General features: G+C 43.8%; 1 protein-coding gene across 1 annotated transcript in view; it reads left to right on the top strand.

The window, feature by feature from the left end:
• The window catches only part of pam (peptidylglycine alpha-amidating monooxygenase), a 154807-nt gene that overhangs the window by 25979 nt on the left and 115271 nt on the right, over window positions 1-13557 (top strand). The window contains exons 5-6 of the mRNA XM_070439610.1: window positions 822-879; window positions 10362-10449. Coding sequence (XP_070295711.1) covers window positions 822-879; window positions 10362-10449 — 146 coding nt within the window. The remainder of the gene's footprint in view (window positions 1-821; window positions 880-10361; window positions 10450-13557) is intronic.

Raw genomic sequence — 13557 nt, forward strand, 5'->3', positions numbered from 1 at the left:
AGAGGTCACTCTTCAGGAGAGAGAGAGATGCTCCAGGGTTGGACACAGAGCTCTGTGTCATGTCTTTTGTCTTGATGAAGTGCTATTGTCTTCACTCCCCGCAGGAAATATAGTTCTCCCCGTGTTACGCAAGGTCGGCGCCAGGGTGATTTAAGAGTCATGTTCACTCGTATATTAAACTGCCCGACTTCAAGTGAGCGAGGATTTAACTTTTGCTTCAGTATCTGCACTCGATAATCCGCCTAATATCTGAGGACTCTCTTTGAATTTTAGAGAATCTGTCATGGTGAAACAATGTTTAGTATCTTGATTAGAAGTAAAACAAACCGGCAGCTGTATATAAATATATATATGTATTTTATTATTTAACTAGGCAAGTCAGTTAAGAACATATTCTTACTTACAATAASGGCCTACCTGGGCCAATTGTGCGCCGCCCTATTGGACTCCCAATCACGGGCCGGTTGTGATACAGCGTGGAATCGAACCAGGGTCTGTAGTGACGCCTCAAGCACTGAGACTGCCTTAGACTGTGCCTTAGACTGCTACGCCACTCGGGAGCCCGATACAAACAATATTGGTTGTTATTGATGGATTATAAACAAGGAGAATAATAAATATACAATTGTATTTATTTGAACACAATTTATATGAACACAATTTATTTGTACCACTATTTATTTTAATCACTTTATTTATTTTAAACACTATTAATTTTAAAATGATTTAACATGTTTTTTTTAACCATAACTTTATGGATCTTTTTTGCTCTGTAACTAAGCGAAGCATTTGTTCTCACACTGTGTCCTGTGTCGTTTCAGTCTGACACCTATTTGTGTGTGGCCGTTCCAGTACCGACAACCAGGGATGCCTATATCGGTGAGTATTCTTTACCCAATTCTTAAAGGAATCTGGTTACACAGTCTTGGTCCAATGTAAGTGATTTGTTAAATGTCAAAAACGAATAAAATGTAGTAAAAAAAAAGCGATATATATATTGTATTGTCACACCGGATATGTGCAGTGAAATATGTTGTTTGCAAATTCCAATGTTCCTCAGTCTAGGTCTCGGGAATCAAACCAGCGATACGATTTAAGGAGCTCACCCAAAATCCATTCTCAAACTCTCTCTAGCATATATTTCCTAGGATATTTACTTTTCGTCCCCCATTTTTCGACCCACTTTTCTATAATATATTAACCCCCCCTTCCTGTTGTTATGGGCAACCGTCCTCTCATAAGCACCAATTTATTTTGTCTTTGACCAAGTGGCAGGGTGAATGAAATCCCATAACGCCACAGTGACCCTTAATCCCGCTGGCCTATCCCAGTGTGTTGTCTATGAGCCTGGGTTTATGGGAAGGCAGGAGTTAGCCCTGCAGACACTGTTTGTCCAGCTTAGGTTTCCCAACAAGATTACTTCCCATCCCAGATTCTCAGCCAACCACATTCCACTCCCATCACTGGCATGTAACAATAAAGAGAACTCTCTGTCTTCAATCCTGTTAAATCGTATTTGACCGGAGCGCGCACACACACACACACACACACACACACACACACACACACACACACACACACACCCTCCCAAAAAGTATAAAGAAAAATGTATGTTTTAAGCCTTGCCAATGCATTGATATTCAGATGATTATTACATTGTGAGAATAATTAGGATGTTTCCTGACTAAATAGATTGGATGCATAGCGATTCTTCTATAACTGGCACACATAATATAGCCATGAATAGCGGTATCATTAATCTCACTATCTCTGGTTTTATAATGAGAAAGTGATAATAAAAAAAACGGGTTCCTTTTTTAAAAATAGATGTATTTGTATGGAAAGACAAGTTGAAGCCAACTCCCTAATGTTTTCGTCATCATAATAACCATACGTGATTTTTACCGCAACAGAGTAGCGCAACACCCTTCAATTGAAGAGGCGGGAAACAAACGAAAGTGGCCACATCTCGCACAAAAAACGGATAAGAAATGGAATCATAGATCATTATAAGGGAGCAGGAGAACTTATAAATTGTCTACAATAAATTACAAGAACTTTTCAAGCACCAAATTGAGGAAATGTCTGATTTTCAAGTTAGGCCTATTCCAGTACTTTCATTTCGGAGCTCCAAATTCAAGTTCAAATAGACCTGCAGTTTTTGAAGTAGCCTAACATGAAAAAACAATGTATTTGTCATGTTATTTCATGACCAGATCATATTGTGTTAATTATATCCAGAATAATGAATAGGAAGAGCGTTGGGTGTTGTTCTGTAGTCTATCCGACACAATTTAACACAGTAGACTGTGTCCAATCCCAGGCACAAAAACATATGCAAACATGAATTTATTACCTTGATGCTTTCTCTTAAATCTAACGAGACCCTGCTGTAAATCAAGCAGACAACAACAGATGATGTTCTGCGATGCATACAAAGCCCACCCCCGCACTCCCTTTGGCAAAATCCGACCACGACGCCATCTTGCACATACCGTCTTGTAGGCAGAAACTCAAACAGGATGTACCAGTGACAAGAACAATTCAATGCTGGTCTGACCAATCGGAATCCACGCTTCAAGATGGTTTTGATTACGCGGACTGGGATATATTCCGGTCAGCCTCAGAGAATAACATCGACTTAAACGCTGACTCAGTGAGTGTTTTTATTATGAAGTGTATTGGAGATGTTGTACCCACTGTGACTATTAAAACCTACCCTAACCAGAAACCGTGGATGGATGGCGACATTTGCGTAAAACTGAAAGCGCAAACCACTGCATTTAACAGTGGTCTCTCATGAAGTGCTTTGAGAGACTAGTCAAGGATCATATCACCTCCACCTTACCGGACACCCTAGACCCACTTCAGTTTGTATACCGCCCCAACAGGTCCACAGACGATGCAATCGCCATCACACTGCCCTATCCCATCTGGACAAGAGGAATACCTATGTAAGAATGCTGTTCATTGCCTACAGCTCAGCATTCAACACCGTAGTACCCTCCAAGCTTATCCTTAAGCTTGAGGCCCTGGGTCTCAATCCCGCCGTGTGCAATTGGGTCCTGGACTTTCTGACGGGCCGCCCCCAGGTGGTGACCCTCCACCTCGCTGACCCTCAACACTGGGGCCCCACAAGGGTGCGTGCTCAGCCCCCTCCTGTACTCCCTGTTCACCCATGACTGTGTGACCATGCACGCTTCCAACTCAATCATGAAGTTTGCAGACGACACAACAGTAGTGGGCTTGATTACCAACAACGACGAGGCAGCCTACAGGGAGGAGGTGAGGGCACTTGAAGTGTGATGTCAGGAAAACAACCTCTCACTCAACGTCAACAAAACAAAGGAGATGATCGTGGACTTCAGGAAACAGCAGAGGGAGCACCCCCCATCCACATCAAAGGGACAGCAGTGGAGAAGGTGGAAAGTTTTAAGTTCCTCGGCATACACATCAACGACAAACTGAAATGGTCCATCCACACAGACAGTGTGGTGAAGAAGGCACAACAGTGCCTCTTCAACCTCAGGAGGCTGAAGAAATTTGTCTTGTCACCTAAAACCCTCACAAACTTTTACAGATGCACAATTGAGAGCATCATGTCGGGCTGTATCCCCAACTGCACCGCCCTCAACCGCAAGGCTCTCCAGAGGGTGGTGTGGTCTGCACAATGCATCACCGGGGGCAAACTACCTGCCCTCCAGGACACCTATAGCACCCGATGTCACAGGAAGGCAAAAAAGATCATCAAAGACAATAACCACCCGCGCCACTGCCTGTTCACACCGCTATCATCCAGAATGCGAGGTCCAGTACAGGTGCATCAAAGCTGGGACCGAGAGACTGAAAAACAGCTTATATCTCAAGGCCATCTGACTGCTAAACAGCAATCACTAACTCAGAGAAGCCGCTGCCTACATTGAGACCCAATCACTGGACAATCACTGGACAAATGGATCACTAGTCACTAATAACAATGCCACTTTAAATAATGCCGCTTTAATAATGTGTACATATCTTACATTACTCATATCATATGTATATACTGTATTTTATATCATCTATTGCACCTTGCCTGTGCCGCTCTGCGTCGTTCATCCATATATTTATATGTACATATTCTCATTCACCCCTTTTAGATTTGTGTGTATWAGGTAGTTGTTGGGAAACTGTTAGGTTACTTGTTAGATATTACTGCTCTGTCGGAACCAGAAGYACAAGCATTTCGCTACACTTGCATTAACATCTGCTAACCATGTGTACTAAATGCGCATCAAGCATTATGCACAATTATTGAAAAGCCACGTTAATGAAAGTATCGATTTTAGGTTTTAATTATCAAGTTAAGGTGACTCTTTCGGTTAGAAGCATTCAATTTGTGTGCCCATGAAAACTGTTTCCATTATGTAACATAAGAAGACAGGAAATGTTGCGTGGTTACACTGCATTTCTGATATCTCTATACAAAAAAACTGTCCGGCAGCTAGATCCAGGATTCTTACAAGGTTAAAGTTCAATGTCTAATTTAATTGACTAATGCTTAAAATATGATATAAAGACAACTTATACTGCTATAAATGGAAGGACAGAAAAGTAATGTTTTATGTCAAACATTTTGGACAAATCTGTCATGACACCAACCATGATAAAGACTTAAACAGGTTCTAAATCAAACTCGTGAATTGTATTGAATATAGCCATGATCCCCCCTATATCTTAATGTATTGACATGAAAAAAATTGGCAGATTATTATCTATGACTTATCAATAGCTGTAACAAGTTGTCCAGCGTAGGAAACGGGTACCCTAGTTTATAGACAGACCCTGATACATATTCATATTGTTATATACAGTACAGTTCAATCAGATCTTTAGAAATAGGAGAGGCGCTGTGATAATGTATTTTATATCAGTTTTTTAAGCTAAACTTGTCTGAGTAACTCTTGGTAGCAGAGCATTCCACCATGACTCTATAGATAACTGAGTAACTTCTGGTAGCAGAGCATTCCACCATGACATGACTCTATAGATAACTGAGTAACTTCTGGTATCAGGTCATTCCACCATAACATGACTCTATAGATAACTGAGTAACTTCTGGTATCAGGTCATTCCACCATGACATGACTCTATAGATAACTGAGTAACTTCTGGTAGCAGACATTCCACCATGACATGACTCTATAGATAACGTATAACTTCTGGTAGCAGACATTCCACCATGACTCTATAGATAACTGAGTAACTTCTGGTAGCAGATCATTCCACCATAACATGACTCTATAGATAACTGAGTAACTTCTGTAGCAGAGCATTCCACCATGACTCTATAGATAACTAAGTGAAGATCTGTTTATGGTTTGGGTACCGTTAAGGAACCCATAGTGGTGTGTCTGGTGAGGTATGTCTGTCTGTTTAAAATAGATTATACAAGTGTTAAGGCATTTTCAACACACAAATGTTTCTTGAAAAGACTAGAAGAGAAGTAGTCAATATCTAGCAGATAAACAGTATTTATATAAAAAAAAGAGTCCTTGTGATTTACTTACACATGTATCTTTAGCAATTAGCATCAATTCTCAGTGGGGAAAGACACTACAGAGAGAGTCGATGGATATAGGAAGTCCCTGGCGTAATGATCAATTTCTCTAAATGACTTACACAGGATTATTTTGGATAATGCGGACGGCGGCGTTCTATTTATTTTCGGCGCGAGTGAAACGACACGCTGCACCATGTCTTCAGCCAGTCAGAAACACTATTATGAGAACATAGTTACAACCACACTGTGTTTTGATGTTACTAAACACAACCTTACATTATGAGAACATAGTTAACAACCACACTGTTTTTTGATGTTATTAAACACAACCTTACATTATGAGAACATAGTTACAACCACAACTGTGTTTTGATTGTTACTAAACACAACCTTACATTATTGAACAGAGTACAACCACACTTGGTATTTATGTTACTAAACACAACCTTACATTATGAGAACATAGTTACAACCACACTTTGTTTTGATGTTACTAAACACAACCTTACATTATGAGGACACCGTAGACTTAGCCACAATGACTGTGACATGTTTTTAAAGTTTCTCAACACTGTGTTGCGTACTGTAAACAGAACATGCCTGAATCGGCATAATCTCATTATGACAACAAACTCGACGCCACGGGTTACGACATGGGTTAAGACATGGCCTCGCGGAATTGAACACCCCAAGCCTTAGTATCCCAAACCAAACTTTCCTGATTCTTATCTCCAACCGTAATGTAAATCCAACCACAACCAGAATATTTTGCTGAAGCATACAGATATGACTATCTACATCCCTCCAAAAATAACTGAGAATGAGTAAATAGGGCCTGTGGGAGAGATTAACCCTGTGTTAACTTAGCCTACTGAGGCGGATAAAGCCAGTATTGCTTGCCATAGGGTTGAGCCAGGACGAGCCCCATGCCTACAGGGCTGCTGCCTGTCTGTTGCAAGATCAGGGCTTTAGAGAGGAGTGATGTCTCCATCGTCTCTCTCTCTCTCTCGCTCACTCGTTTCTCATGAGCCGCCAGTCCTCCCCGTAAAGGACATCTGTTTAGCCGTGATTAATGCGAAGGCATTTGTTGCCTAATTATGGGGTGTCGTCTCCGTGGACACAGGGATACTGGGGCAGGGTGAGAGCGGCTATAGAAGGCTGGCAGCCCGCTGAGCTAAGGGGCTTCTGCTGTCACCTCCAAACTCACAACACAGAAATACAGACCACCGTGATCCAAAAATGTGATTTGTTACTGGAGTGAATAGTCTTAAACCTCTTTTAGACTAAACGAACAATACACCTAAAAGGCTAAGAAAGGCCTCCTTTTATTTCAGTAAAAAAAWAAAWAAAATCAATTTAGACATTTCCTTGTTACTCATACAAATAGCGTTGCTAGGATAGAGAAAGAACAAGTGTTATCTTAAAAAACAGGAATTCAAGGAAAACCCGTTAAACTGTTGCTGCTGCTCTCCTTGTATACACAGTACACTCAATCTGACATATGGTGCTGTTATGAAAATTCATGAAGGAGAAAAGAAGCACCCCCCCACRCTCGGCCTGCTGTCAGAAAAGCCCCATTCATTATTCAGGTCCGAGATTATACTGGGCTGCGCCAAGTAGCCCGTCCTGGGGGTTTTCATCACTTTCATGTGGAGAGAGCATTGACTTTCTGTCAGAGCTGAAGCTCTCGCCGGCGTCTACCGTTGCCAAGCCTGCAGTGCTTGGCTTCCCTAATGAAGAAGAAAAAGTGAAGGGTGTGTCACCTTTAATGTTTCAATATATGCTCTGAGTATAAACAGTAGCCTACGCTTCTCAATTTACTCCCCAATTTAATATGAGCTTTGAACTCTTTCAATAATTTGTTTTTCAGTTGTGTTGTTTGAGCTTGTTTTTAGGTTTTCACAGAGCCATGTACTGTATATACATGGCCATACACCACCCTGTTCACGGAAATTGTTCGCTCCTACAGACAGTGAGTCACGTGGCCGTGGCTTGCTATATAAAGCAGGCAGACGGGCATCGAGGCATTCAGTTACTTTTAAAATGAACATTGAAATGGGCTTAAACGAGTGACCTGAGCGTGGTTTGGTCATCGGTGCCAGGCATGCCGGTTCTAGTATCTCAGTGTCTAGGGTTTACCGACGATGATGCAACAAACAGAAAACATCCAGTCAGTGGCAGTCCTGTGGGCGAAAATAGTTAGTTGATGAGAGTTTGAAGGAGAATGGAAAGAATCGTGGAAGCTAACAGGCAAATAACGGCACAGGTACAACAGTGGTGTGCAGAACGGCATCTCAGAACGCACAACTCGTCGGTCCTTGTCAAAGATGGGCTATTGCAGTGGACGACCACACCGGGTTCCAGTCCGATCAGCTAAAAGATTTACCTGGTCTGACGAATCCTGGTTCCTGTTGCGTTATGCTGATTACAGAGTCAGGATTTGGCGTAAACAGCATGGCCCCATCCTGCCTGGTGTCAACGGTACAGGCTGGTGGTGTAATGGTGTGAGGAATGTTTTCCTGGCACACATGTTAGATCTCTTTCCATGCCTCAAAGAATTTAGGTTGTTCTGGAGGCAAAGGGCTGTCTGACCTGGTACTAGATGGGTGTACCTAATAAAATGATTTAATTATTGTTTTACCTCGTCAATCTACACACAATACCCCATAATGACAAAAGCGAAAACAGGTTTATTCGATTTTTTTTTGCAAATGTATTAAAAATAAACATACCTTATTTACAAAAGTATTCAGACCCTTTGCTATGAGACCTGAAATTGAGCTCAGGTGCATCCTGTTTCCATTGATCATCCTTGAGATGTTTCTACAACTTCACTGGAGTCCACCTGTGGTACATTTAATTGATTGGACATGATTTGGAAAGGCACACACCTGTCTATATAAAGGTCCCACAGTTGACAGTGAATGTCAGAAAAAACCAAGCCGTGAGGTCGAAGAAATTGTCCGTAGAGCCCCGAGACAGGATTTATGTCGAGGCACAGATCTGGTGAAGGGTACCAAAACATGTCTGCAGCATTGAAGGTCCCCAAGAACACAGTGGCCTCCATCATTCTAAAATGGAAGAAGTTTGGAACCACCAAACCACTCGGAGGAGAAGGACCTTGGTCAGGGAGATCACCAATGATCACCCTGAGTGAGCTCCAGAGTTCCTCTGTGGAGATGGGAGAACCTTCCWGAAGGACAACCATCTCTGCAGCATACCACCAATCAGGCCTTTATGGTAGATTAGCCAGACGGAAGCAACTCCTCAGTAAAAGGCACATGACAGCCTGCTTCGAGTTTGCCAAAAGGCACCTAATGATTCTCTGCTCTGATGAAACCAAGATTGAACACTTCGGCCTGAATGCCAAGCGTCACTTCTGGAGGACACTTGCTACCATCCCTACGGTGAAGCATGGTGTGGGGATGCTATTCAGCGGCAGGGACTGGGAGACTAGTCAGGATCGAGGCAAAGATGAACGGCGCAAAGTACAGAGAGATCCTTGAAGAAAACCTGATCCAGATCACTCAGGACCTCAGACTGGGGCGAAGATTCACCTTCCAACAGGATAGCAACCCTAAGTACATAGCCAAGACAATGCAGGAGTGGCTTCGACCAAGACAACGCAGCGGTGGCCCAGCCAGAGCCCGGACTTGAACCTGACCGAACATCTTTGGAGAGACCTGAAAACAGCTGTGCAGCAACGCTCCCCATCCAACCTGACCAACCATGAGATAATTTGCAATGAAGAATGGGAGAAACTCCCCAAATACAGGTGTGCCAAGCTTGTAGTGTCATACCCAAGAAGACTCAATGCTGTAATCCCTGCCAAAGGTGCTTCAACAAAGTACTGAGTGAAGGGTCTGAATACTTAAGTAAACGTGATATTTCATTTCTAAAAATTTCAAAAAAATTGTTTTTGCTTTTTGATTATGGGGTACTGTGTGTAGATTGATGAGGGGGGGGATAAAAAAAAAAWACATTTTAGAATAAGGCTGTAATGTAACAAATTGTGGAAAAAGTCAAGGGGTCTGAATACTTAACGAATGCATTGTATACACTAAGTGTACAAAACATTAGGAATACATAGACTGACCAGGAGAATCAAGGTGAAAGTGATGATCCCTTATTGATGTCACTTGTTAAATCCACTTCAATCAGTGTAGATGAAGGGGAGGAGACGGGTTAAATAAGGATTTTTAAGCCATGAGACAATTGATACATGGATTGTGTATGTGTGCCATTCAGAGGGTGAATGGGCAAGACAAAAGATTTAAGTGCCTTTTGAACGGAGTATGGTAGTAGGTGTCAGTTTGTGTCAAGAACTGCAACGCTGCTGGGTTTTTAACGCTCAACAGTTTCACATGTGTATCAAGAATGGTCCACCACCAAAAGGAGAGCCAGCCAACTTGACACAACTGTGGGAAGCATTGGAGTTAACATGGGCCAGCATCCCTGGGGAACGCTTTCAACACCTTGTAGAGTCCATGCCCCGATGAATTGAGGCTGTTCTGAGAGCCAAAGCGGGCAGGGGTTCAACTCAATATTAGGAACGTGTTCTCAATGTTTTGTCCACTCAGTAGGTAAATGTCTCTTTTTTTATTTATTCTGAAGACCTGGTTGTTTCATCCAAAAACAAGACATAGTCAACATCCTGGATTTGAAGGCGTCTAAACAACCTCATTATTCTCGAAGAATCAGAGGAGACTAGCATAAATTGTCTTTGACAAGTGGAATTCTCCTCCTAAAACAAACCCTGTGGAGACAAGTGCTTTGCCAAGGACTTTAACCCTGTAACTGTGTTGTTCTTTCCCCTCAGTGGACTTTGAGCCTCATGCCAGTATGGACACAGCCCATCACATGCTCCTGTATGGCTGCCGGACACCAGTCTCCACCACCAACTACTGGTAAAGTCAAAGCACACCACAACACAATACATGCTTTGATTCACAATGTAGCAAGAATATCCCTATGCATTTCTACAGTACTTTACACATGAATCTACCTGGTTGACCAAACAGACAGTCTGTAGAATACATAACAGTTGTGTGTTAGTAAAGACTTGTTGATCTGTCCATTGTTGCACAACGAAGAACAAATGTACAAAGAGACAGCACTTTATTCACTTCCTCAGCCCTATGAGCCTGAATACAAGCACTAGACTTGATAAAAACCAACCCCTCAACACTTCGGGTAGAAAGAATCAGTGTTGGGTTTAACTGTCCTACTACACTTAAATAATCAGTGTTGGGTATTACTGTCCTACTACACTTAAATAATCAGTGTTGGGTATTACTGTCCTACTACACTTAAAGAATCAGTGTTGGGTATTACTGTCCCACTACACTTAAAGAATCAGTGTTGGGTTTAACTGTCCTACTACACTTAAAGAATCAGCTGGACCACTCTAATCATTGCAGAGAGAGAGAGGGGGCAGAGGAGCCCACGTGGGAGAGGAGAGAGGTAGAGAGCGAGAGAAGAGACTGGAAGAGACAGAGGACAGGGGAGAGGAGAGAGAGAGAGCCAGGAGAAGAGAGAGAAAGGGATGAGAGAGGAGGAGAAGAGACCAGGACGATGAGAGGAGAGCGAAGCCAGAGGTGAGAGAGAGACGAGAGCGAGCCAGGTGAGGAGAGAGAGCGAGCCAGGAAGAGAGGAGAGAGAAGCGAGCCAGGACGAGAGAGAGAGAGCGAGCCAGGAGAGAGAGAGAGAGCGAGCCAGGAGAGAGCGGAGCCAGGAGAGAGGAGAGAGAGCGAGCTAGGAGAGAGAGAGAGAGAGGCGAGGCCAGGAGGGAGAGAGAGTGCGAGCCTAGAGAGAGAAGAGAGAGAGAGAGAGAGAGAGAAGAGAGAGAGAGAGAGAAGAGAGAGAGAGAGAGAGAGAGAGAGAGAGAGAGAGAGAGAGAGAGAGAGACGAGAGAGAGAGAGGAGAGAGCAGAGAGAGCAAGAAGAAGAGAGAGAGAGAGAGAGAGAGAGAGAAAAGAGAGAGCCAGGAGAGAGAGAGGAAGAGCCAGGAGAGAGAGAGAGAGCCAGGAGGAGCGAGCAGCCAGAGAGAGAGCCAGGAAGAGAGACCAGGAGAGAGAGAGAGCCCAGGAGAGAGAGGAGAGCCAGGAGAGAGAGAGAGAGCCAGGAGAGAGAGGAAGCAGAGAGAGAGAGAGCAGGAGAGGAGAGAGAGAGCCAGGAGAGAGAGCCAGAGAGCCAGAGAGAGAGCCAGAGAGAGAGAGAAGAGAGCAGGAGAGAGCCAGGAAGGAGAGAGAGACAGAGCAGCCAGGGAGAGAGCAAAGCCAGGAGCAGGAGATAGCCAGGAGAGAGCCAGAGAAGAGCCAGAGAGAGCCCAGGAGAGAGCCAGAGAGGAGCCAGAGAGACGAGACAGGGAGGAGAGAGAGAGGAGAGAGCAGAGAGACGGCAAAGCCAGTGAGAGAGAGGCAAGCAGGAGAGAGAGCCAGGAGAGAGAGAGCCAGGAGAGAGCGAGAGAGAGTGAGAGCCAGGAGAGAGCCAGGAGAGAGAGAGCGAGAGCCAGGAGAGAGAGAGCGAGAGCCAGGAGAGAGAGGGAGAGGGGCAGAAGAGGGAGGGAGAGGGGCAGAAGAGAGAGACGCACGAGAGAAAAAAGGAGAATAAACAGAGGGAAGAGCAAGAAGAGACCTCTTCAGACGCTCACTGATAAACTTGCCTGTTACCATAGCAACTGCTGTCACCTCGACAACAGAGATCATGGGAGCCCTGTACAGGGTGGTGTGTGAGGGGGGTGTGTGCTGCAGGTCGCTCGTCGGGAGGGGTTGTTTATCTTTCCTCCCCTCAGAATGGACTCTTCAGTATATGTGATGAGGAAGACGAAGACCACATTACACTACCGCAACGTTCAAGTGAAACACGGGTCAGCATCTACTGGCTTCCTGTGTCTGGGAGGGTCAAATAAGAATACACCTCTAGAGTCGCACAGCAAAAATACACAAAGAAATTAGGACATTTTCTCATCAAACCTGGTTTTTAAAGAGCACCGTGTGTTGACTATGACTATGACTAAAGCCATTCGGGCTTTAATTCCTTTCATCCATTCGGTTATCCTGTTTTTCATGAAAAAAAATTAATCTCTTCTTCAGCTATCCTGCGGGGATGATTTTCAAATTCCTCCCTACTCTGAAAGCACATTTGGCATTCCTCGAGTGAAAAGCGGTTGAGATATATTCTGAAACTGCCTGTGAAGCTGCTTCTGAAATCACAAGGAAGCTCTGGAGGATCAGTGGGGGGGCACGAAAATAGGCCATACCAAGAGTGTTCGTTCCAAATGGCACCCTAGTCGCTACCTAGTGCACTATAAAGAGGCTGGGTGCCATTTGGGACGAACACAATGTGTCTACCCAATCAGAACACTTGCTTAGCCCACAGCTAGCACATCCACCCAATTCCACATCGAGCTAAAAAAAAAAACTCTCCTGAAAAARGATAGCTCTGTTTTTAACCCTCTCGTGTCACCTAGCCCTCGTTGCACCGGCTCTCCTGTGCAACACACTCGAGAGCTACAGGGGGGACAACATCAATGATGAGTACACACTGCTACAGGTTCAAGCTGTGAACTCTCTGTAACAGGAAGAATAGGGTGAAAAGTAGTAAGGCTAGTCATTATTGTGTCAAAAGTGAAGACAATATGCTTTTAATGGTGTTTCCCAGAACGCACAAAKGCATGAAATGGAATCTGGGAGGCATGAGGCTCTTAACGGAAACGTCTGCTACTGCTGCTGCTGCTTGCTCCTAATCTTTGAGTGTGGTGTATTCATTTGGAACAAATGATGGGAATATCTTCTAGACACTAGCTATCAGGAGAAACAATGTAAGGCGTTACTGGCCTTTAACCATAACTGCCGGTCTCCATATCAAGTCAGGGGCACACTATTACCTTCTGTGTTCTAGGATATGATAGTTCTGTTGTGGTGTAGATGGATGTGTTCTAGATATGATAGTTCTGTTGGGGGTGTAGATGGAGGTGTTCTAGGATATGGTAGTTCTGTTGTGGTGTAGAATGAT

Source organism: Salvelinus sp. IW2-2015, linkage group LG4q.1:29 (assembly GCF_002910315.2).
Source record: "Salvelinus sp. IW2-2015 linkage group LG4q.1:29, ASM291031v2, whole genome shotgun sequence".
In the NCBI taxonomy this organism is placed as follows: Eukaryota; Metazoa; Chordata; class Actinopteri; order Salmoniformes; family Salmonidae; genus Salvelinus; species Salvelinus sp. IW2-2015.